The sequence below is a fragment of the Convolutriloba macropyga genome, chromosome 3, assembly GCF_964194025.1.
Source record: "Convolutriloba macropyga chromosome 3, txConMacr16.3, whole genome shotgun sequence".
Lineage (NCBI taxonomy): Eukaryota > Metazoa > Xenacoelomorpha > Acoela > Convolutidae > Convolutriloba > Convolutriloba macropyga.
This window is the reverse complement of record NC_134470.1, coordinates 15,008,628-15,034,014: the sequence shown is the minus strand read 5'-3', so window position 1 is coordinate 15,034,014 and position 25,387 is coordinate 15,008,628. Positions and strand designations below refer to the sequence as shown.

Below are 25,387 nucleotides of genomic sequence, written 5' to 3'. Positions count from 1 at the left end.
CTAATTGCTATGAATTTCGTTCAAGAGCAATTAAAAACTTTGATTCAACGATGCAATTTGTAAGAAGTTCATTTGCTGTTCTGACTAAAAAGCAGAATCTAAAACAGAATGAATCTGAAAATGTTTCTGTTCGAAAATCTGCTATCACGTCGATTCAAAACCTTTTTGAGATAAAATTGTGGGGAAATTGAACGAGCATGCTGACAAATTTAGGAGCCTGTATAGTGATCCGCATTTATTGCGCAAATTACTCGACCAAAACCTACATCGTAACAATAATGCTTAAACATTGACTGTTTTAGTCACTTGACCGTTTTCGCGCTTTTCTCGAATACCTTTGACTTCCAATTGAGTTTCACGCTTGGCCTCATTTTAAAGTGATCTCAAATGCTCTCAGTCCAAAATGTGTGTTGCTAAAGATCGATTGTGAGCTTGGTACTGTTTTATTGAAAAATCTTCAAACATTTATTTACTTCAATATTACCCGTGCTGAGAAAAAGCAACAAAACCGACGGAAGAAGCGTGCTTTTTCATCAGTTTCGTCCGTTGTTTTGTAAAAACTGCCGTGTGCTTTCATTTTTATTGACACTTTCAGTGTCAATGAAAATGAAAGCACATAAGTTTTTACAAAACAAAGGACGAAACTGATGAAAAAGCACGGCTTCTTCCGTCGGTTTTGTTGCTTTTTCTCAGCACGGGTAATATTGAAGTAAATAAATGTTTGAAGATTTTTCAATAAAACAGTACCAAGCTCACAATCGATCTTTAGCAACACACATTTTGGACTGAGAGCATTTGAGATCACTAAATAGAAAAGACTCACACGTTTTACATAATTGCTATGAACTTCGTTCAAGAGCAATTAAAAATTATGATTCAGCGATGCAATTTGTAAAAATTACTGTGCTCCATCAAAAGAGCAGCGAACTTTCAAAGATACATGAAGGGAGTTCAATGAATTTTCAATTATCCAATAATGGATGTCTATGGAATTATAATGATCCATCGATTGAGTTCTATACATTTATTCTGATCCATTGATGGAATTTGATGAGATGACTATGATCCGTCGACAGAGTTCTATCATAATACTATGATCAATCGATGGAATCTCATGCAAAAACTATGATCCAACGATGCAATTCTGTAAAAGTACTATGATTCGTCAAAGGAATTCAGTGAATTTTTAAAGGTACCTGAATGAATTTCAGAGAATTTAAAAAAAATCCAATGATGGAATTATATGGAATTGCATTGAATCATCGATGGAATTCTATGAAATCAGTCTGCTCCATTTATTGCATTCGAAGAAATTACTATGATCCATCAAAGAATTTCTTTGAGAATACTATGATCAGTCGATGCAATTCAGTGAAATTGCTATAAACCATCAAAGGAAAACTATGTTTCAAAGAAATTGCTTTTGGTTGCATATTTGCAAATAAACGTTTTCAAAAATAGTGGAATTTAAACTGACCAAGGAGATATTCAAATCAAATCGAACTCATCGTCAGATTTCCCTTTTTAGGTTTAAAGGTCTGCGAAAATTGAAGCGTCTGACGTTTGAAATTGACAAAAAAAACCAACACTTCTTACTTATTTGATTGACCAAAATCGATGCTTCTTACGTTTAAAATCGATCATAACCGACGCTTCATACGTTTGAAATCGACGACAAAGGGTTGAACCGACGACAAACCTAAAGGTTTTGATCGGTTGTTTGCTAAGCAAAACCGAGAAGAAGCGACAATTTGTTTGAAAATTGAAAAATCTCAACGCGGGTAATGATGAATATAGAATAGATTAAAAAAGATTTCAATTTCAAACGCAGTTTCATAATTTTGGGGTCGTAAAAACTTCAATATTTTTATGATTATGCTCTGTGATCGCCCTTGACCTTGTTCAGTTCGGTTTCCTCCTTCTGGCTCTTGTCGGACATCTTGATATTTTCTTCCTCTTCTTTCTCTGCAACATTTACTGATGGAGCATCACCAAATTTGTGCACGCCGTGGACTAGAGCACCGTAATATATCCCAATTGCCAGAAATCCTCCCGAAATGGGCCCGACCCAGTAAATCCAGTGGTAGTCTGCGAAGTCCATCATGACCAAGGCTGGTCCGAACGAGCGAGCAGGGTTTAAACTACATCCAGTATATGGTGCCATGAAGAAGACACAAGCTAGCACCATGAACCCTGCCGACGTTGCAGGAAAACCCTGAATAGAGACAGAAAAGAACTCGATGGAGTTGTTAAAAGTGATTCCGGATAAGTTAAGTCTAATAAGGTCGCTATGAACGTAATTTTTGGCCTTTTTGATCAGTTAACCACCCCGATGTTTTATTTAGTTGAAAAAGTTCCACTCATTCTATAATCAAATGAAAAGAATTTTCCGGCTGTTACTTTACATTTGTTGTGTATGACATTTTTGATTGTTTAATATTAATCAGGCGGGTTGGAGGCCATCAGGTTGGAGCCCGTAAGAATGTGGAATTGAAATTCCAGTGTCAATAATTAACAATGTGTACCTCGAAGTCCTTCTTTGGATCAGGATCTGAGATGACGAGGACGAGCAGCACCAGAATCATAGTGCCTATCATTTCAACCACCACACCCTGGCCCATGTTCAGTTCGGGCCTCAATCTATTCATGCCCAGATGTGTCTCTCGCACCCAATCCTCGGGAGCCACCCAGTACACCAGAGCTGCACCTCCTACGGCCCCTGCGCAAATAATAAACTTCGCTTAAATTTTTCTCACAAATTACATAGATAATAAATTTTATTTTCCTGATCTCTGAGACATAAACACTTTGAAATTTGACATCTGAAAACAGATCTATACTGAGAGAAAAGAAAGGAAGTCCTAGGAGAAAACAAAAAATCATGAGAAGAATAATCTTTATAACAAGGAAATTTTAAGTTCTGCCAATATTTAAAAAATCAGAACATTGTATGGTTAACTCTTGCGGTTACAGATCCTAATTTGGCATGGAATTGACCCGTTACTTGTAGTGGAGGTTGATGGAAACTATTTCTTACATGCAAATGAGCTGATAAACTTTAATAGCGGTGCTGGTAATTTACTGATATAATATAAAGTAATCTGTTGTGAAGAGAAGCTGAACTAACAAAAAAATACATTTTAACTTTTCCTAGTACGACTGCAAATATTCGGATAATTTAATAGCTAACGTTGGCCGAATTGCTATAGAATGACAGGAGAGTCTTATAAAGGCGGAGTTGATTGTTGCTTTAGCTGAAACAACATCACAAATCTGACGTCATTAGAAATTTATCGTTATTAGACCAACTTAGCAAAAACAAATACCAATTTTGATATATTTGTCACCTATTTGTGTGTTAATATTAACCTGCGAACACTAAAGTTCAACTGTTTAACAATCTGAATTGTCGTACATGCTAATTCATATATATAATCTAGTGCAGTAAAATTCATATACGATGTACCTATTTTATCTGAAGGTCAGTTATTAAGAGGTCAAGTCTAGTTCATTTGCACCCTAAGTTAATTTATCTTGTTCACCCATATGTCTACTGTTCATATTCCCGCTTTGAGAATCATTTTTGTTGACGACTTTCAGTAACTACTGAAATTCATTCTCTTACTTTTGAATCTCGCGTACAGTTGCCACTTTCTAATTAAAAATTCTACAAGTCGTCTTCAATATCATGTTCAGTCGACAAGATTTAGCGAGAAGATTTGCATAGCGAATCAGTCTGTTTAAGATAGTAAAGCGAACTTGCCAAGCGAAACAAGAATCTGAAGAAGTGAAGTGAATGCTAACTCGAGTCTCAAGATCTAGTACACAATTTTGTTTCTGTACGACATGGCGCACCACATCTTTTCACAAGCTTCTCACAGCTGAACCATTTAGGCATCGAGCCGTTTTGGGACCTTGTGGGAACAAGTTCAGACCCTCCTCTTTAATGGAAAAATAGCGGCCTCAAGTAAAGTTGGCCCTCCTAACGAAGGAAACCATTACTCTTGACACACTATCCTGCCCTCAATCAGAACGCGTTCAACTCCCATTCGAGCCTGTCTTTGAAGACAGCATTCAAGGACCATCAGCACAATCGGAACGTGAGAGACTAGCCCGCATCGCACAGTTGAAGATGAATTGGGAAAAACGTTGTCAACTTCATATGAAAATGGTTAAAATAAGCAGCGAAAACCCTTGTAATCAAGCGGATCGAAAGTCTGTCTCAGTAATATATCTTAGTATTGGAACTGTGGAACTGAAGGAAGCAGAACTGTCAGTAGTCGCAACCCCCATCTCAGAATTGATATTCCAACTACAGCAGAAGTCTGGTGCATCATGGAGGAGGCTTTTATTAGACCCAGAAACATCACATTCGATCCCTATATGTTACGACAAAACGATTCCAATGCGGTAATTTGCGGGAATGTATGCAGTTTCATGGAGTGCCACGACCTTTATGACTTGATCAGGCTCCTTGTCTTGTCGGCAATCATGTAAAAAAAATTAAAGAAAAAATTATAAAATTAATTTCAGCACCGCCAAATGATCACTGGTGAGACTCATTAGTACAATTAAACAACATTTTGCATAGATTAAAGAAGCAAATAAAGAAACTAACTCATTCAAAACTAAAACAGGACTTATATTAGTTATTTACCACCGTCGCATATGCAAACGAAAAACTACAGGGATCTGGTCATTCGGATCACATTTTGGCCGTTGTGCTGTCACTCTTCTTAGCAATATTAGTACCTCACCATTTTTTTTATTTCACCTATGATAGAGTACCTAAATAATGTTTAGATGAAGAAACAGTAACTCTCAACGAACTTTGTTAGAAGAGTACTGGAATCAGAAGTGATGAGGAACTGGATTGCAATTTGTTCAAGGCCACTCATGTTGTTCAAAATAGAGAAAGAACTGCAGGCCGGAGACGACGATTCAAAATTTCTTCAATCGACAATCGTACATTTTGCTATACCCCTCAAGGAACCTGCCGTAAAATTTAAACTTGTACGCGAATAACATCCTCAAAAACGTTCGAAGAACCTGGACGGTTTATGAGGTGTTGACCCGGATTCGGTTGTGCAGAAAGTTGACCAGTATATGTCCGTAATCCGCGAACCGGGAAAGTTCCATGTAACCGTTAGAAAACAACGATTTTGCAGAATTCGGCACTCGAGACGAAAGGAAAACTAATCTAAAGGAAGTTGTTGGCAGAGGCGGCACCCAACTTTTCGAAAAAAAAACGACAGAAGCCAAAAGAGATTCATATAAAGGAAATCACAAGAATTGAAGAAGAGGACTGCAAGAAGAAGCATAGAAAACGCGACAACGAGAGCGGCCTATTCTCAAACCAATCGAACATCTCACGCGCAATGCGAGTGCGTCTGACAAAAGTACTTTCCAATCTTGCCCCTCACACTTTGGAACAAGTTGAAACATTACATTCTTTGAACAAACGGTGATAACAGCTCCGTCAATCAACACTTCACGAAAACTGCAAATTCCTACTTTATCTACACCCCGGGAAGCTTTGCAACAAATTCTCCCTCGTTCTGTTAAACGATCGAGAAAAAGTTCAAAAAATTACGGATTTGATCAAGACGAGTCATCTGTTGAATCCACTAATTCATGGTCAACCAACTGACTACAATTTAAGCGGAAAAGACGTGCAGGCGACACTGAGTCTTTCCAGCCATCAATTGTCCAATCAATTGTAGATACAGCGGCTCAAGTGGAACCAGTACTCCCATCTACAAACCCAAGAATTCGCCCTACGAATCACAGTCTTGACGACAACTGATTTTGATGAGGAATACACCAATCTCGATTAAAACTGTATATAGAGGAACATTTTTTTTGTTTTCCTAAATATCACTAGCTATCATCATCAGTACATTTTTTAGTTGCTTTTTAATCGATGAAAAATTAATAATATGTTATCAAAATAGTTAATTAATTTTTTACATATAGTAAATTTTCAAAATTCTGTCAAACAGGAAGAAATCTCGTACATGCTAATTCATATCTTTAATCCAATGCAATAAAGTTCATATAAGATGCACTTATTTTATTTGAAGGTCAGTTATTAAGAAGTCATGCCTAGCTCATTGGCACCATAAGTTAACTTGCCTTGTTCACCCATATGTCTGCTGTTCATATTCCAGCATAGGGAATCATTTTTGTTCACGACTTTGAGCAACTACTGAAATTTTCTAACTTTTGCATCTCGCGTACAGTTGCCACATTCTAATTCAAAAATTCTACAAGTCGTCTTTGCTATGATGTTCAGTAGACAAGATTCAGCGAAAAGATCCGCCTGGCAAATCACTCTGTTTAAAGTAGTAAAGCAAACACGCTAATCGAAACAGCAATCGGAAACATGAAAACTAACTCTATTCTCCAGATCTGGTACCAAATTTTGTTTGTGTACAACAAGAATGATAGAGAAACTTAAATAACGCAACACGAAATTTGTCAGGGCTCAGAATATCAACCCAAACTGAAAATTATAAAACGGACGCTGATCTTTCTGCAGCCACTTAGGCACCCGAAAACAACCTACTTGATCATGAATTTAAACCACCATTGTCAAACAAAATTAGATAAAAAGGGAAGAAACAAAAAACCAAAACTGTAATGGCAATTCTTCTTCATATGATATGAAATCAGTTGTTTCACATGTAATCAGCTGTTTGGACTAACATAAGTAATTGACTAACATGCCAAAGACAAGACACCGGAAGAGCTTCACTTGTATAAAATTGATAACAACAATGACTTGTCGGTTTTTGCTTATTCAGACTGTACCTTCTGGTACCAATAACCAAGGAACGCGCAGTTTTCTAATAAAATGGACAGGAGTTTCAAAGAGCAGGGTACGACAGAACGGTAGACCTCAATTCTTTAAAAAAATCCATTCTTCCAGAGGCGCTCAAAATAAATGATTCCGTCACTGGTCGGCAGAATATGGCTTCACATCAGCCAAAGGCAATTTGAATTAAAATGAAACTAGCACCTAAAATAAGTATCGATGTCACTTCTGCGCCTTTGCAAGACAATGTCACTGAGTTGTATGCGAAAAATGGCGAACCCCTTTAGTTACCCCAATTTGGTCCCAAAATTTGGTTGTTTTTGCCCAAAAATTAAAATTTTAACTTTAATCTGATACTTCAAGACTTTCTTCTCATCTATCCATCACAAATTTGAATTTAAAACTCCTGCTAAACGGTGTAACTTAATTTATTGAGAAAGTTATGAAAAAATAAATTCCAAAAGGAAAAATTGAAATGCCCCGCAAACTTTGATAGAAGATCTCTTCACTACCTGGAATGAACATCATAAAAGAACCTAGTAATCATACGAAGTCATGAATGAGTCTTAGTGATGATACTAAGTCACATAATATTTTTATGGAACCTTGAAAATCAAACTAAGATGACACACTTTTTTGCTATCATACCGTACAAGTGTGGAAAACGTTTAAGCTAGAAAGCGTAAAAAAGTACAAAAATGATTTTATATAAATCAAGTCACCTTAGTAATTATACTAAGACATATACGGTTCTTATGGTAATTGCTAATCATACTAAGACCATTCAAAAAACTTCCTATGCTTAAATTGAAACAGTCGGCAGTTTGACGGAAAATAGACGCGATACACGCTTGTGGCCTTCCATGGAATTGAAACAACTAAAGAAGTCAGATGGACAGATTGACCACCAGTCCTTTAACAGACCACAGGATTTTTTGGTTTAGATTTGAACTGTTATTTTTATGAGACACATACGATCTATAAGGAGAAAGCCCTAATAGAGCCCTATAAGGAGAAAGCCCTAAAATAAGTATCGATGTCACTTCTGCGCCTTTGCAAGACAATGTCACTGAGTTGTATGCGAAAAATGGCGAACCCCTTTAGTTACCCCAATTTGGTCCCAAAATTTGGTTGTTTTTGCCCAAAAATTAAAATTTTAACTTTAATCTGAATACTTCAAGACTTTCTTTTCATCTATCCATCACAAATTTGAATTTAAAACTCCTGCTAAACGGTGTAACTTAATTTATTGAGAAAGTTATGAAAAAATAAATTCCAAAAGGAAAAATTGAAATGCCCCGCAAACTTTGATAGAAGATCTCTTCACTACCTGGAATGAACATCATAAAAGAACCTAGTAATCATACGAAGTCATGAATGAGTCTTAGTGATGATACTAAGTCACATAATATTTTTATGGAACCTTGAAAATCAAACTAAGATGACACACTTTTTTGCTATCATACCGTACAAGTGTGGAAAACGTTTAAGCTAGAAAGCGTAAAAAAGTACAAAAATGATTTTATATAAATCAAGTCACCTTAGTAATTATACTAAGACATATACGGTTCTTATGGTAATTGCTAATCATACTAAGACCATTCAAAAAACTTCCTATGCTTAAATTGAAACAGTCGGCAGTTTTACGGAAAATAGACGCGATACACGCTTGTGGCCTTCCATGGAATTGAAACAACTAAAGAAGTCAGATGGACAGATTGACCACCAGTCCTTTAACAGACCACAGGATTTTTTGGTTTAGATTTGAACTGTTATTTTTATGAGACACATACGATCTATAAGGAGAAAGCCCTAATAGAGCCTTTTCAAAATTAATATTCGAAATCAAAGTTCAAGACTTTAATACTCATGACTTAGGGCATATACTTCTGGCACTACTTAGATGCACACTATTGATCTTTGACTAGTTAATTGTTCATCAAAAATTAAAGTTTCATAAGTGAGTTCAGAAGTCATTTTTTGAGTGAGGTAGGTCACGCAATTGACCTAAAAGCAGAAATGACGTCAAAAACACAAATTTTAACTTCAAAGCAGTAGGAGCCACTGATATTGAAAAATTCAATGGTCGCAAGAATTGAGACGATGTCCCCAATACTAGCCGCTATCGCTTCGCGGCTATTAATGAAACAAACTTGTTTGAGCAAAGGTTAAGCTAGAAAAAAACTGACCCAACTACTGTTACACCATTGGAGCCATCTTAGCAATCATACTGACTTATATGTTTTTTTTTACCAAAAATTAAAGATTATGTCCTAAAAACCTTGAAAACGAGGTTCTAATCGTGGGATTTCTGTTTTTTTTTCATTCCTTGCTTATCTGGTACTCTTTTCCTGTGCTTGGCTTATATCCCGGCGTAGACTTTTTTCTGGCGCTTGTTTTCGGTTCCAGCTTGTCTGGGTCTCTTTGGGCTGTGCTTTTTTCGGTCCTGGCTAATCTGGAACTTCATTTAGCGGTGCTTGTTTTTAGTCCCGGTTTATCTGGGACATATTTTGCAAGCTTTTTTGAGATCCACGTTTCAGGTTGTCTTGGTGCGTTGGCTTGTCTGAATGGGTCAATAGCGAGACATCAATACATTTCCTTCAGTGGGTGTCGTGCTTTTTTGGGCTCGAATAGCTTTTGCTATCCATACAAAGACCTTTGTACTTCTCTTTATACTTCTTTTTATACTTCTTTTTGTACTTCTTTGTACTTCTTTTTATTCATACAAAAATGTTTTTCTATGGTTCTCTTTAACCCTACAAAGACCACGAATGGTTCTTATTAATCATACAAAGACCATGATTGATTTTTAGTAGCCATACAGAGATCATATATGAATCTTAGTAGTCATCAAATAAAGCTTGCAAGGTCATACTAAGAAATTTTTTATGTCTTATATGGAATCATTAATGATCTTTGTATGATTACCGAGTTAATCCCGGGTATGAAACAGTCATGTCTGCTTCGTAATTTTTGTTTAGTTAGTGGTCCTGTGAGACGTCAGAATAAGTAGCCTTTAGATGCAGATGCTTGTTTCGTTGATGGCGTTGTTTTCCTGACAGGTGCAAGGCTCTCACCGAATGTAAAACCGAAATTTTCGCCGTTTTTATTGCTTTACTGTCTCTATTATTTGTCTCTATTCTTCAACAGATCAAACAACTCAAGTTTTTGCATGCAGCTTTTGCTTCTGTTCCGTTGCTGGTTAAGCAACAGTTCGTTATTTCATTTGATGTACATTCCTCTAGTCTCGTCTCAATTTTTGATTGAAATTTTTGTTTTGTGCGGCAATTCTGCTAACTGTAGGGGCTGAATAATTACACTGACAGTTTTACTGGCCCGTCAATTTTCCATTTTTAATACTTGGAAAACGATGAACGCTAGAGTCACTCGAATGTCAATTTCTGAAACAGTTTTGTCCCAACAAGTGTCTTAAACCTTTTTGTCTACTGCAGTTATGTTGCGCGAATGCAGATGAAGTTTCGTGCAAAGACTTACCAATTAACTGCACCGCAATGTATAGTAGCCCTTTAACAAAATGACACCGTCTAACCACCATCATAGATATTGTGACTGCTGGGTTAATATGACACCCCGAAGTAGGTCCTATAATGTGAATCAATGTCATTATGATTGCAGCGAACGTCAGCCCCGGTGTGACCAAATTGTCAATCTGTTTTCCGACTCCTGTGTCGTATTCACTGCCGACTATGTTGGACAATCCCACAAAAACCATGATAAAGGTTCCAAACAGTTCAGCAAACACAGCCCGCCATAGTCGTAAGTCTTCACACGTATGTGCCAACTGTAACAGACCATCCACTGCGTGCTGTCGATAGTAACCCATTATTCTAGAATATTCTCGTTATTGAAGAAAAGCGGATTCTCAATTCTCGCTGCAGTTGGCGGAAGAATTCCTTGTAGATAACGTATGCTAATGAGTAAAGAAACCTACGAATAGAATTTGAAAAGAAATTGGGCTTAGAACATTTAGATGCAAATTTAACGCTTACTGTTTTTGCCACCGTAATATTCTGAGAACTAGTTAAAATTTTACATCCATAATACACAATGATGTGGAAAATAACGGGCTAATTTTGCCCTGTAATGCAGAAAATGGAAGCCGCGGTGAATTTCCTTTAACGTGCGTGAAAGGGGGGCTTTATAAGTCCTGAGAGGAAATAACCGCGCTTGAAGGCTCTTGTACGTCCTTTGTATTAAAAAAATCAGGCAAAGGTGGGATGAACTTAATTCCTATATGGCGCTGTTAAAATCGAAAGTGCAGTATCCTTTATAAACGAGATTTTTCAAAGCGCCTGGAACATGACATATGCGAGTTGAATGAACGAGAGTGAAGCAGCTTAAATGCAGAAATCTGGCGATAATTAAGCTTATTCAAACTGAATTGTCTTCAGTCCAATATGTAAGTACATAAACATATACAAAATTACCATATTTATTAAAAAAAACTATTGAGAAAAAAATAAATAATGGTTCGATTTGAGCAAATGCTTCTATCGAACGCAGGGAATGGTATGAACTAATTTAAAATACCGCAATTTAAATCAATGTGATCTCGTTTTCTATGTTTGTATATATAATTGTGAAATTATTATGCTTACGAAGACAGAAAGCTTTGCGGTTGTTCTTTTTACGGATGAACATTTGATAACACAAAGCTTCTCACAGTTTCAGTTAACAATTACTGCTCGTATTATCATTTTTGAAGTCTTATTTCAAATTTAGGTGAGTTACCGTATGAGAATTGTTAATCGAAAATTAGTCTTGTCAACAGCTTTTTAGAACAAAATCATGAACTAAAAACCATACCCCAAAATCAAATGTATCCCAAAATTAGTCTATTGTTGATGGTATTTGGTGAACGGATTGCATCAGATGCAACCATAATTACTTCCCCAAGATAAAAAAAAAATAAGGATGTTCGTCAATAACGTTTGCCTTTAAATTTAAATTCTCGATAAAAAATTATCTTGGCAACAAACCTTTAGATCAGAGTGGAGCGAAAAATTGCATTTGTCAGGAAATGAGAGCTTCCCACGGTTAGAATTTATTTTAAAAATTTGAGGAGAGACCAAAATGCACGGTACCAAAACTTTTCACTTGTGAACTCAGAAAACAGCAATGTGGCAGCGGTTCCGCTTATTACTAACTGAAAAAGACAAATTGAGTTGTTATTCAACTCATTTTTTGTTTGACTTAATTGAGCACTTTATCATGACAATATTCAGCACTTGTGAATCCAAACCAAAAACTGAAACGGTAAGCGTGACAAAGAGTTTCGAATTGGGTATGACTTCATCGAAAAACACTTTTCATCTTATTTTTGTAAGAACAACTAGGCGTTTTATGTTACCTAGACTGCATAAAGCACATTTTTGTAGACTCAAATTGAAGGTACGAATATTTGTTAACACCGATTGAGCGTACAAGAAAACAATGATGAGGAATTTAGGTGCCAAGTTTTCATTTATTGCATCTACTACTAGTCGCCTAGCATTTTCACTAACTGTATCAATACGTGGCCGATGTCGACAAAGCAAATTTCATTGCCTGAATTTCATCGAGACCAAATTGAGAGACGTAATTGTTTGAGAAGAGACGCACAGATACCAGATCCGAAAGATCAGCGTTTAAAAAACGCAAAACTATGCACGCTAGGCTGTGAAAGCGTTGAACTTAGGTAAGACATGAACTGAACTCGTTGAAAAAAAGCATCACCGTTTTTAAGCGCTGATCTTGCATAATTAAGAGCATCCAGACGCAGATTTAGCATAGTTTTGTCAATTATAACCGTCGATCGTACATAGTTTTGGCAATTTCAAGCGTACCTGGTCAATACATTTGACGTTTTTAGTCGTAGATCTTGAACGAAATTTGCTGCTAGATACTACTTAGTTTTCTACATAAAGGACTAGATCGTACTTTATTTCAGCGCTTAATTTTCAGCGTACATCTTGCTGTATAGTGTTTATTTTAGCATTGACCTTACAAAAATTCAACACTTAAGCCTTAGCAGTGATCATACAAAAAAGAGCGTTTGTTCAGACTGATCTCTTGAAAATTCTACGCCTAAAATTGCTTAGATTTTGGGCTGAAATTATCCAATTGTTGGGTTTCATAGCCACCTGCTGCGACTCATCAGCCATTGCGAGTTTTATCGAGAAAGAAAATTTTGTTATTCTTAACAAAAATTTGATTTTTTAAACTTTCAAGAACTTTTTTGTCTCGAAATGTGTGCCATGATATATGGGAAAAATGCAACAAGGCAAGAAATTAAAGCACAAAGCTATCTTCCTACCGGAAAAATTTTAAAAAAATTTAGACATGATTCGAGGTGTTAGAGTCCAATTTACCAAGAATAAAAATTCTTAAGAAAGTAATTGTTAAAATAATTATTGAATAAGTAAAGAACAACCGAAGAATTGCCGGGTCTGTACAAGATCTACGTTTTGAAACGCTAAAACAATCTAATACATACGCCTAAAAGTGCTTAGAAACTCCAAAAATTCAATACTTTCATCCCCACATAAGATATGCGATGGTAGTGTCCATTTGTGAAAATTACAAATCTCAAAAAACTATTTTATTGTGATACAGTGGTAGCAGAGGCAACAATCATACAGGAGGTCGTGTTTCAAATCTCACGGGTTTATTTTAACCACTTAAAACGCCATATAAAAAGTAAAAAACTATAGGCTGTAAAAGCAAGAGTTTTTTAGAATAATAATTTTTGGAAAATGATGTCATAACGTCATTGCAAAGTTAGATGCCGATTTATGAAAACCCATCTGGCCATGTCAACCAATTCATTTCGAAACTTTTAAAGTCCAATGCTGAAAGTGAATGTTAATTGCACAAGGTGGCCCGATAATGTGCGTTCGCAAATGATGTTCCGACCCGAGCTCATCTACATTTTTGACTTAATTGTCAACCAAATGAAGAAATTACAAAAATATATGTTTGAGTTTAAAACAATCGTTACACAACCTATCTCTTAGTTGAATTACACAATGCCATGCTTTATCACAGCGCCAATGAGATCTGACCTTAACGAGACTACGAGACAAAAAACAACCAAAAAATAGCAAAACAATAAACTTCACGGCAAAAACTGAATATCTAAATTTGAAAGCACACAGTAAGAACGTCAGAATGCAGTCAGATAAAACCTTAACTACTCAAATCTAATTTGCCTAACTATACAGCGGTCGGAAAGTTTTCTTGATGCGAATATGTTACGATCAATGAGGCGAAATTCAAAAATTAATCAACATTCTTTGAACCAAGAAATTTCAAAAGTCTTAAAAATTATTAGCTTTTAACTAATCCATGATATCCATGATATTTAATCTATGATAAATTACTAAAAAGTTACTACAAAACCAAACGGCCTTGTCCTTGGGTAACTTAAGCCTTAGAAACGAACTAAAGAAAAACCTAAAAAATTAGAAACGATTTGCGAAAACACAAACTACTGCTACCATTAAAATCATTAGCTATTATCTAAAAATTATGTATTTTCAATTTAATTCTTATTTCTACTAATTCAGCTGCTGGAATTATACTGAGAGATTAGATAAGTTTGCTTGGGCCACATTTGTAAACCAATGGGATCTGTTACTACGCGATTGTTCTGAAAGAAGAGAGAAAGCGCAAAAAATGACCACTCAAAAAACGTTTATAAAAACGCATATTGTTCAACAAATAAAGCATAGGTGACAAATACTATCAGTAGATATGTTTTTTTGAAGTACAAGAAATTGGATGTGACCTCTCATTGATCTACAATTTACGAAAAGAACAACAAAAACTGAAAAGTTGATTAAATATTTGAAAATGTATACCATAAACTTTTTAAGACTAAAAGCTGTAAGCTGACTAACTGATTCGGGTAACATCTTTAATTCAATCCTCAATTAGGAGACTTGTCAGCAATTCATGGCTACCTAAGAAACAAAAACAAGCAAAAACAGCAATTTCAACAAAAAAATTGAGCAAGAAAAGTGTCGAAGGCATTAAAAAATGAACTTTTCACTAAAAATTTTCTATGTTCAATTATTTTTTAACAGCAATGGACTACCTTATTTTTTATCACAATAATTTCAAAAAATCAGACATGAACAAGAAACTTTTGAGAAAACTCGTAGTATCAACGACATTAATTTCATTAGCTTTCAACGGAATCCTTTAAATACGCTAAATTATGCCTCCATGGGACAACATGTTTATTGGCCATTATTATTTGGTCAATACGACTTACAAAAAGTTATTGAAGGTGAAAACAACAACAAAAACAGGCAACAACCAAAAGTTGAGTAGAAAACTGCCAGAAGAAAGTGCCGAAGAAATTTAAATCATAATTTCTTCTCTGAAAACTTTATATATGATCCGTTGAACGTCTTCACTAAACCAATGGGAACTATCAGTATTAGGATAATGTGATAAGATTTCAATAGAATAAAAAACCCCAAAAATTTAGTAAAAACTTGAAAACTAGCGGCATTGAAGTTTTAAAACTAATAGGCAGAAGATAAAACCGCTAAACAGATTTTTTTGCTGCATTAGAAAAAAAAAGATCCTGTAAGTACTAACTTTGACTAACAAAAAGTCAACGAAAAAAGTTTAGGATCGGTTAATGTTCAAAATATTTTTCGAAAAACTTTTTTAAAATCTTAACAGTCATTAAGCTCGAAAACTTTTAACGGAGGTCAATAACTACGCTCAAAAATAACATGATGGTAGAAAAAAGATATTTGTCATGCATAGATAATCAATAAGAGATCACAGTTAGTCTTAAGATTATGAAAACAACTACAAAAACAAGCGAAAAACAAAATTCATTAGAAGAGTGCGAGAAGAAAATTTCGAAGCCGTTTAAGCCATTAGCTTTTCTCTGAAAACTTTATCTGTGATCCACTGATTTTCTTTCCAAGCCAATGTGATTAGAATAATTCCTGGATAATTTGCATAATATTTGCATAATGTGATAAGAGTTCAAAAGTAATCAATAATATGAAAATATATAAAAATTTTTTTTATAAAATTTTGATTTCTTGTGTTATTGAAGTCATATATTCAATAGTTAGAAGATAAAACCGCCAACAAAATTTGTTTTAGTTTCAGTAGAAAGCAAGCGGGTTCTGTCAATACTGAGACTGATTAACAGTTCACGAAAATTTTAAGATTGGTTAATGTTCAAAAAAAAATCGAAAAATTATTTTCTAAATTCATAACAACCATTAATTCAATAAATTTCAACGAAAGTCAATAAATACGCTCAACTATGCTTCAATAGGAGTATTGGAATGTTTTTCATGCACAGGTGATCAATAAGACATCACAACAATCTTATGGCTATGAAAACAACAACAAAATCAGGCAAAAACCAAAAAACCATAAGCTTTTCTCTAAAAAATTTGTCTGTGATCCGCTGAACGTCTTCTTGAAGCCAATAGGAGCTCTCAATAGGATAATTTGATTAAATTTCAAAAGTAACCAATAATACGGAAATATCCAAAAAAAATTTTAAATCTTTTTGAAATCTTTTGTCATTGAAGTCATATTATTAAAAGTTAGAAGATGAAACCACCAGCTAAACCAAGTTTGATTACAGTAGTGCGGAAGAGGGGGCTGTCATCGCAGAGACTGACTTACAGTTCACGATAATAAGTTTATGATTGGTTATTGTTCAAAAAAAATTCGAAAAATTATTTTCAAAGTCTTAACAGCCATTAGCTGTCCACTCAAAGCACTAAATATGTTAACTTAAGTCTCATTACGGAATATATTGCACTGTCATTCAAAGAGTCAATGCCATAAAACTCCAATAAATTAGTAAAACCTAAATAATAAATTCAAAATTTCATTTAAAATTACGAAATCTCAGAGTCGAAATTAAAAAAAAACATGAATAATTCCTTGAAAACGTTTTTTTTGTTCTTAAAAAAGCAAAAAAAGGAGAAAAGTTTTATAGAAAAAGAGCTCTCAAATTAATTTCGAATTTTTTTATATTGCAGCTCCCTATGAGACCAGAACTAGTCTTTTTAACCCCTTTAGTCTATTAGGAACACGAAATTGGTTCAATTTTGGCAAGAAATTCAAGTTTGAAATACTATTTTATAGAAAATGTCTTAAATTGAAGAAAAATCACACTTAAAGTGAACAAACATCCCGTGTTCGCACAAAACTTCAATCCTCAATAACTCCTCGAAAAAAACGAAAATCAAAAAAATCTTTTTAATTTTTAATTATACGCTGGACCAGCTTTTTAATGAGGCCACTCACATTTCTCTGCGCTGAATATATCGATCGGCCAAAATTGACTGAATGAAAAAATCCCATTTGAGTATATAGTTCCTCCCCCCGCAAGTGGGATCGGAACAATAATATATTAGCCTCAGTGCTAATGAACTAAAATCCGATGTGTTGAACGCGTTTTAATAGTTTTCCAAGAAATGATCTAGCAGTGCTTCCTAGTTTGTATTCTAAGAAACACCATTGCCTGAAGAAATACGGTTATACTTTACAGCAGTTTAATGAGGCTAAAAATTTAGCGCATTCTTCTTACAGGAATCCGTTTGACATCAGTGCGTCTTAATGACGTTCTTAGTCCGTGTACACGCTTATCTCTAACATAACAATCAAGAGTTAGCAATTATTCTGATGTTATTTTGTTTCCCCAACACTTAATGCAGGAGCTATACGCCCAACTGAATTTCTCTGTTCGGTCATTTTTGGTTGATCCATATGTTTGCCCAGGAAGAACTCCGCGACCCAAGACAAGTATATGCCCGACCGACTTGGGTCGCGGACATGGGGGACTTCAGACAGACCATACCCAAAAATAGGCATTGCCCCGACCGAACAGACTTTGGGCACTCGCGTCACGACCAAACAGACTTTATCTAGACCATTGGCGAAACTGAACAGACTTTAGGCCAGACCGTTTTTGGGATTAGTTGCCAGATCGAACGACCACGAGCCAGGTCGTTGTCCAGACCATTGACCAGACTGAACAGACTTTGTCCAGGAGATTGGCCAGAAAAAAGAGACTCTAGGCTAGACCGCTGTCCGGGCAGGTGGCCAGACCGAACAGAAACTAGGCCAGACCGTTGTCCAGACCATTAGCCAGACCGAACACACCCTAAGCCATTGACCAGTGAAAAACCGTGGTTTCAAAGACGAATGCAAATCTCTAAAGTAGTTTCAGGAGGTAGTCTGATCATCTAGAATTAGATGTTGGTTAGTAGCAAATGGCTATTATTTTGAAAAACAGTCAAAATAGCGCGCATTTATACAACTTGTAGAGGACTGGCTCATCTTTTTGGCTGGACCTCTAGGCCTTGATTTTGGGTATTAGCCATACCAGACAGACTAAAATGTGGGTATTGGCCAGACCAAACAGACCGAAATTTGGGTATTGGCCAGACCAAACAGTCCGGAATGTGGATATTGGCCAGACCAAACAGACCAAAATATTGGTATTGGCCAGATTAAACAGATCCAAATGTTGGTTTTGGCCAGACCGATCCGAACAAATTTGCCATTGCCCAGACGGAAAGGCGCGACCCAAATATTTCCTAGACCATTGAGTTAGGTTGCATCGGAACCCCATGTCCGCAAACCAAGTCGGTCTGGTCAGTACTTGTCTTGGGTCGTGGACTTCGTCATGTGTGTCGTCAAGAGCTTTGAGTAGTATCACTGGAAAGCTCATCATGCGCAGTATATATAATTGAAGAGATTCCGCCAATTTTTTTTTCTAAAAGATTTATCAGGGTTGGAACTTGTAAAGAGCATTGGCTGATTTTCAAACTTTTTGTTCAATTTTTTGAAATATTTCGCCTAAATTAGGTTTTTTGCCAAAAAAAATCAAAATGCGCTCAACAACAGTACTGGTTTGATTTTTAACGATGACAATTGAATTTTTGTTTGAATCCTTAGGGTAATTTAATCCTTTGCGTGGGTGTCTTTTAACATTTTGGCTGAAATTTCTCATAATTTTTTTAATTTTTATAAAAAAGAAAATTTTCACCTAGATATTGAGAAGCAAATAATAAAACATTCTCAGAAGTTTTTTAGGAACTATTGGAAGGGATGGTTGAACCCCTATTATCCATGAACTGTTTCTAACAGCAAGCGTCACGGTTGTTTTCTAATTGAGCTCAATTCAACGCAATAAAATTTGGAAATGTTACGTACTTATATTAGCAGCTTAGGAATGGTTTTACTCATCTCATTGCGGCTGTCAACAATCAAAAAGTTTTGTTTTTCTTTAGGAGCTGTGGTTTCAGACCTGTTCACATGTTTTTGATGTCAATTTTGATTTATTCAATGTCAATTAGAAATTGAAGGTGGGTATGGGTTGTAATCGCGCTGGAACAGAAAATGGAGTGAGAAATTGAGGAGTTCTAGAGTGCTTTCAAATGTCTTCCATATAAAGGAAGAAAATCGTGCTTGAACCCACTTCCGATTGCAGTAGAATTTTCTGTTTTATTTGTGATTTTTATTTTGTTGGTAATGCTACAAGGGTTGCCCTATTTGTTTTAATGGTACATGTTTAATATCGTTGCCATCAACCAATTGACTGCTTCTTTAAATTACTTTGACTTTGTAATTTAAAGGAATTGAAAATGAGTTTCCTATAATTGTCAAACAAAATAGTTTTCCTGTCCCTTCTCTGGTTTTCTCGTATTTAGGATCAAATGGTCTGTTGTTAATCAGAAACTGTTGTTGCTGTAAAAGTTTTCTTATTCAAATGATTGACATTTTCAGTTTATTGTCAATTGTTACTGTGTTTTAAATGCTGACTCTTTGTTAATAAGGGAAGTTTTTTGACACCTGCGATTAAGGTAACTTCTTGCCGATTAGCACTATGGGCTCATTGATGATAGATCTCAATGAACTTCTAGCAAAATATAATTAAATACGCAGTGTTTTAATTAAACCAGCCATGTGATTTTTCTCGGTTTGATTGTTCTTTTATTGTATTTTTCTCTTGACTCGACAAACAGGTTTGGATTTAAAAATGACATACTAATTTTGAAAATTCAACGCAATTTAGTTCAATTTAATCGCTCTTTTTTATCTTTTTTTTTCAATTTCAAACCATAAAGTACTTATAATAACCGCAAAGCGATATGGATGGTATTATTCAAATCAGCGTCAATGTCAGTTGTTCATGGGTTTTGTATTATTTTGCGAGCTGTCTTTTCAGACCTCTTCACATGATCTCGACTTTGATATGTCAATGAGAGGTTATAATTGAATATGGATTTTATTCACGCTGGAACAGCATATGGAATCACAAATTTCCTATGATATGAATGGAGAAAATGATGTTAATCACTGTTGTTGCAGGTTTTTTCCATGTGTTAACCTTATTTTTTTCTCGGGATTGCTTAAAATGTGGTCGTATTTTTTATCGCTGCGCGTTCAATATTGTTGGCCTCGACCAATGGACCAATTTAAAATTTTTTTTTCAACTTGTTTTTCTAAAATGCAAATTTGCGTTTTGCCGCTATAACTGAGTGACCAATTTGACTTTTAGAGAAAAAAATTTTGCAAAAGAGAATCTTATCCATGTTTCCTGTTAATTGCTTTCATTCTATATTTACTCTATGTTTTATTCAAAACTTCGGGTTTTAATTTGGCATTTTGTTTTTCATCAGACTAATCTTCCATCCTCCTTGCTTACAAGTATCGTTGGGTCTCAAAAAAGCAACATTTACCATGTGAATTAATGTCACTCGATAATCTGTCGTCTTTATAGTTACTTTTGAGGTTTTGAGTTACCCCTACTTGTTAGTATTTTGTCAAGTTGTAACTTATTCATTTTCTCGGGATTGCTTAAAATGTGGTCCTATTTGTTTATCGTTGCGCGTTCAATATCGTTGGCCTCGACCAATGCACCAATTTTAAATTTTTTTTCAATTTGTTTTTCTAAAATGCAAATTTGCGTTTTGCCGCTATAACTGAGTGACCCATTTGACTTTTAGAGAAAATTGTTTTGCATAAGAGAATCTTATCCATGTTTCCTGTTGTTTGCTTTTGCTTTATATGGCTTTGTTTTCTTTCTATATTGACTCTATGTTTTAATCAATACTTCGGTTTTTAATTTGGCATTTTGTTTTTTATCAGACTAATCTTCCATCCTCCTGGCTTACAAGTATCGTTTGGTCTCAAATAGCCAATTTTAACGTGTGACTTAATGCCACTTGATAAGTTTTGTCTTTATAGTTACTTTTGAGGTTTTGAGGTTTTGAGTTACCCCTACTTGTTAGTATTTATTCTGGCTTGTTTTACAAAAAAATGAATTTGGTTTTTTTGTATTCAAATTTTTATCTAAATGTTGCTTTTTTTGAATTTAGAAGTACTGCGGTTTCAATGTTGCTTCACTTTCTGTTGCTCATCAGCCTCTATGTTTTTCTTTCTTTTTGTTGCTTAGTTTAATTAGAATTATTTGCTTCTTTCCGACTTCAATTGATTTTAAATCGTCAACAGTTCAAAAAAGAGGATACGTGTTCGCTTCAATTTGACAAAAGATCTGTGTTCTAAAAAAGTCGTTTTTTGTCGTATGTGCAGATTTGTTTCTCAATGTTTTCCCAGAAAACTGTGGTGTGATTTTTTTCACAATGCATCTTGTTGTCTCCTGCAAAATCATGTTAATTTAAAATGATAATACTTTTTTAGAAAAACTTTTAGAAAAAAATTTTGTCCTTTTTCTGCTGTTGTGGCTTTCGTATGTGGGATCAAAAAGTCCGCTGACCATCAAAAATTTTTGCTGCCGTAGATTTTTTGATAATCAAATTGTTATTTTGTATTCTATTTGTGTGATCTAGTTTTTTTGGTAATTTTTTTCTCTATTTAAATTTGGGGGTTTTGGTTAATTATGGGATATTTTTTTGGTACACTAAAAGAGCTTGGTTTTTTCAACTGAATACGTAGTTTATTAGTTAAACTAGACATATGACTGTTTTTTCTGGGTTTTTGAAAAAGATAAGTTTTTTTCAAATTGTTTTTTCTGTTGACTCGATGAAACAGGTTTGGATTTAAAAACGACATTTTGTTTAGTTTTTTAAAATAGCAGTTTTGAATTCATTTAGTGTTTCCCGTTATGGCTCATATTCTTCTTTGAAAGAAAATTGGTTTTGAAGATTTTTTAAAGAAAAATGTTTTTTGTTTTTGTTTTGGTATTGATGAGACGGGGTTATTGAACCTGTTTTCTTGACATTTTTTAAAATTTCATCGCTTTTTTTCCTTTTTTCATAAAACCATTTAGAAAATCAAATAGTTTACAAGAAAGCATATTCAGAAAATCTTCAAAAACCAGTATGAGGTCTAGTTTGACCTCTGCCAACTACTAAGCTATGTTTAAAAGTAATTTTCACAGTTTTCGCTCTAATTGAAGTCAATTCAACGCAATTTAAATCAGTCTAATCGGCTTTTTCTATTTTTTTTAATTTTAAACCATTACGTATTTATATTAGCCGCAAAGTCATTTGGATGTTATTATTGAAATCAGCGTCGCTGTCAACTATTCAAAGGTTCTGTATCTTCTGCCAGCTGTCTTTTCAGACCACGTCACATGATCTAGACTTTGATATACCAATGAGAATTTATATTTGAATATGGATTTTATTCACGCTCGAACTATAAATGGAATGACCAATTGACGAACTCTGAAGAGCTTTCTTTTTTCCTCTGAATTGAAGGGAGAAATGATGTTTGAAAAAAATCTCTGTTGTAGCAGGTTTTTTTCATATGTTGAATTTTTTTCTCAGAACTGCCTATAATGTGGTCTTATTTTGGTAAACGTTCAATTTCGTTGGCCTGACCAATGAATCAATTTCAATTTAATCGTTTTTATTTTTTTAAATCGCAAATTTGCGTTTTACCGCTATAATTGGTTGATCCTTTTGACTTTTAAAGAAAATAACTTTGCAGAAGAGAATCTAATTCTTGTTTCCTGTTGTTTGCTTATTCTTTTATATGGCTCGGTTTTCATTCTACATTTACTTTATGTTTTATCGAAATTTTAGGTTTTAATTGTGTTTCTTGTTTTTATTAGACTAATCTTCTATATTCCTTGCTTTTAAGTCTCGCTATTTATCAAAAAACATGATTTACCATGTGAATTAATGTCACTTGATAGTTTGAGTCTTTTGAGTTACTTTTGAGGTTTTGAAGTTGTGAGCCTCTAAAATTACTCCTACTTGAAATTATTTTTTCGAGCTGTAACATAGTGTAGCCTGTTTTACAAAAAACGAATTAAAAATTTGGTTCTGGTTCAAATTTTTATCTAATGGTTGTCTTCAGTTTGATTTTAGAAGTAATGTTTTTTTTCCTGCGGTATCAGTTTTGCTTCAATTGCTGTTGATCATAAGCCTCTATGTTTTCTTTCTTTTTGGTTGTTTAGTATAATTAGAGTTATTTGCTTCTTTCCAACTTCAATTGATTTCTAATCGTCAACAGTTTAGATAAGAGGATACTTGTTTGCTCGAAATCGGCAAAAATTGTGCGTTCTAAAAATGTCCATTTTTGTTGTATGTGTTGCTTCGTTTCTCAATGTTTTCCAAGAAAACTGAGACGTAACTTTCGTCACAACGCATCTTGTCATCTCCTGCAAGATCAGGGTTCCATTTGTGTGATCTAGTTTTTTTGTTTTGGTAAACCTTTACTTTGTTCAGTTCGGGGTTTTTGGTTAATTTTGGGATAAGTTTTTTGGTACATTCAAAGAGTGTAGTTTTTGTCAACTTGCTTTTTAGGCATGTTATTGACCGTTATCTGATTTCTAGAAACCAGGGTTGAATACCTTTTGTAGTTTTACACTTAATCTAACCTTATTTGAAAGTGATCTTTCTCTTCTTTAAGAAAAGCCAAACTTTTGAGTTTTTCCTTAACTCTTGAATCGGTGAGATAGTTTTCGATTTCAAAAGCGTAGACTTTTTCGGCTTTCCAATGTGACAGTTTCAAACTCAATTTGTGGTTTCAGTTTGTATATAAACTGGTCCGGAAATTTGATGGAACGTTACGTTTTCTTTTTAATTTTGATGCCTTCATATTTCAAAAACATTTTGATCCTGCAGCTTCCGAGTTTTGTCTTTTTGTTGCCATTTTAATCATTTTGTTTACAGTAATTGCTTCTCATACATTTTATAAACACGCTTTCTGCTTTTTTGTTTAATTTTGCGTATGCAGGATCATTTGCTTTGTTTATAGTGAAAGGCTGCTATTATCGTACATGTGTTGATAGTGGCTGAGCCCAGATTGTGGATGAGCGGGGCCAAAAGGTTATATGCAAATGCACATTACTAAACTTCCTTGTCTTTGCTTTATTCTTTTTTCTTTTGTGGAGGCTTTTCAGCTATTTTGCTGATTTTTAGGCGAAGTTTAACCATTTTTGTGCAGTTTCATTCTAAGAACTCAATTTTACACAAATTTTTTGATGGGATTGTTTTCTTGAAGTCGTTTCCGGAATTCGTTTTGCTACGTTTTTCTGTTTATGGACTCTGTGATATCACATTTTGGCCGTTATATTAAATAAATAAATGCTAACCTCTGACTACCAGGGTTGAGGTCCAGACCCAAATTTTCTTCTGATTTTCCAGACCGAAATTATCTTCAGATTATTTTCTTCAGATTTTCCAGACCGAAATTATCTCTGATCAGATTTTCCAGACCGAAATGACCCCTGATCAGACTTTCCAGACCCAAATAACCTCTGAACAAACTTTCCAGACTAAACGAGTCCTGATCAGACTTTCCAGACCGAAGGACCATCTTCAGACCATGGTCCAGACTCAAATTCGGACCATTGTCCAGATCTTAATTCACACTATGATCAGAACCAATTTCAGACGCAAGTAACCTCTGATCAGACTCAGCGAGACCATCTCCCCAGCTGACCACTCTGATCAAAAACGGTCAGAATCGCCATCATCAGCGCTCTCGTCCATTACCCCCAAAACTCACATTGTCCACCCTCCCCTTGTCGAGTTGAACTCCCCTCTCATCTACCCTTCTTCTCAACCCTAACCCCACCGCTTGACCCCCACCGCCAACACACACAGGACACACACACACATACACACACACGCACGCACACCAGTTATCCCCCAGACGCAGACACAAACACACACACACACACCACACACACACACACACACGGGTTGAGGTGTTACTGCAAAGATAGCTATAAGATGTAAGATCTGCGACGAAATTGAATAAAAACGTAAGACTTGCGCTCATTGCGATGAAAAAAATTAAGTGGTAAATTTCTGCCACCGCATATGCGGTGAAAAAAAATTACCGCAAAAAATGAATTACACGAAAAACTACCGCTGAATTCACAACTACTGTTGATTTAACTTAAAAGTTTGCAAAGATCTATCGCATTATGTGAGGAAAAGTTCGAACTTTCGAGAAAACGTTTGTTAACAACTTTTTGAAGATGCAAAGTTAGAAGACGTATAATAGAGCAATATTCTGCCGTGATAATGTAAATTGTGAATTCTTACAGAAACAAAAGCCAATTTTTTTTACTTAACTACGAAA

The 25,387-nt window shown here is 35.0% G+C and overlaps 1 protein-coding gene across 2 annotated transcripts; it reads right to left on the bottom strand.

Annotated features, from left to right (window-relative positions):
- Positions 1–1,785: 1,785 nt before the first annotated feature.
- Positions 1,786–11,522, bottom strand: LOC142336888 (aquaporin AQPAe.a-like). Of its 2 annotated transcripts, XM_075385856.1 has the most exons (4): positions 11,437–11,522; positions 10,313–10,765; positions 2,526–2,719; positions 1,786–2,215 (listed from the first exon to the last, which is right to left on the bottom strand). In XM_075385856.1, the coding sequence occupies exons 2-4, from the start codon at positions 10,659–10,661 to the stop codon at positions 1,874–1,876; spliced, it is 885 nt and encodes a 294-aa protein (XP_075241971.1). In that variant the 5' UTR covers positions 10,662–10,765; positions 11,437–11,522; the 3' UTR covers positions 1,786–1,873. The 2 variants fall into 2 exon arrangements, with proteins under 2 accessions (XP_075241971.1, XP_075241970.1); XM_075385855.1 differs by lacking the exon at positions 11,437–11,522 and having other exon boundaries at positions 10,313–11,184.
- Positions 11,523–25,387: the final 13,865 nt, after the last annotated feature.

Bases quoted from the DNA above. Each gene is read 5' to 3' on its own strand.
- LOC142336888 (XM_075385856.1), bottom strand. From the start codon at position 10,661: ATGGGTTACTATCGACAGCACGCAGTGGATGGTCTGTTACAGTTGGCA. The intron at 2,720-10,312 runs GTAAGTCTTTGC...TTATTTGCGCAG, and splicing joins CATTGCGGTGCAGTTAATTG to GGGCCGTAGGAGGTGCAGCT. The intron at 2,216-2,525 runs GTACACATTGTT...GTCTCTATTCAG, and splicing joins ATCCAAAGAAGGACTTCGAG to GGTTTTCCTGCAACGTCGGC.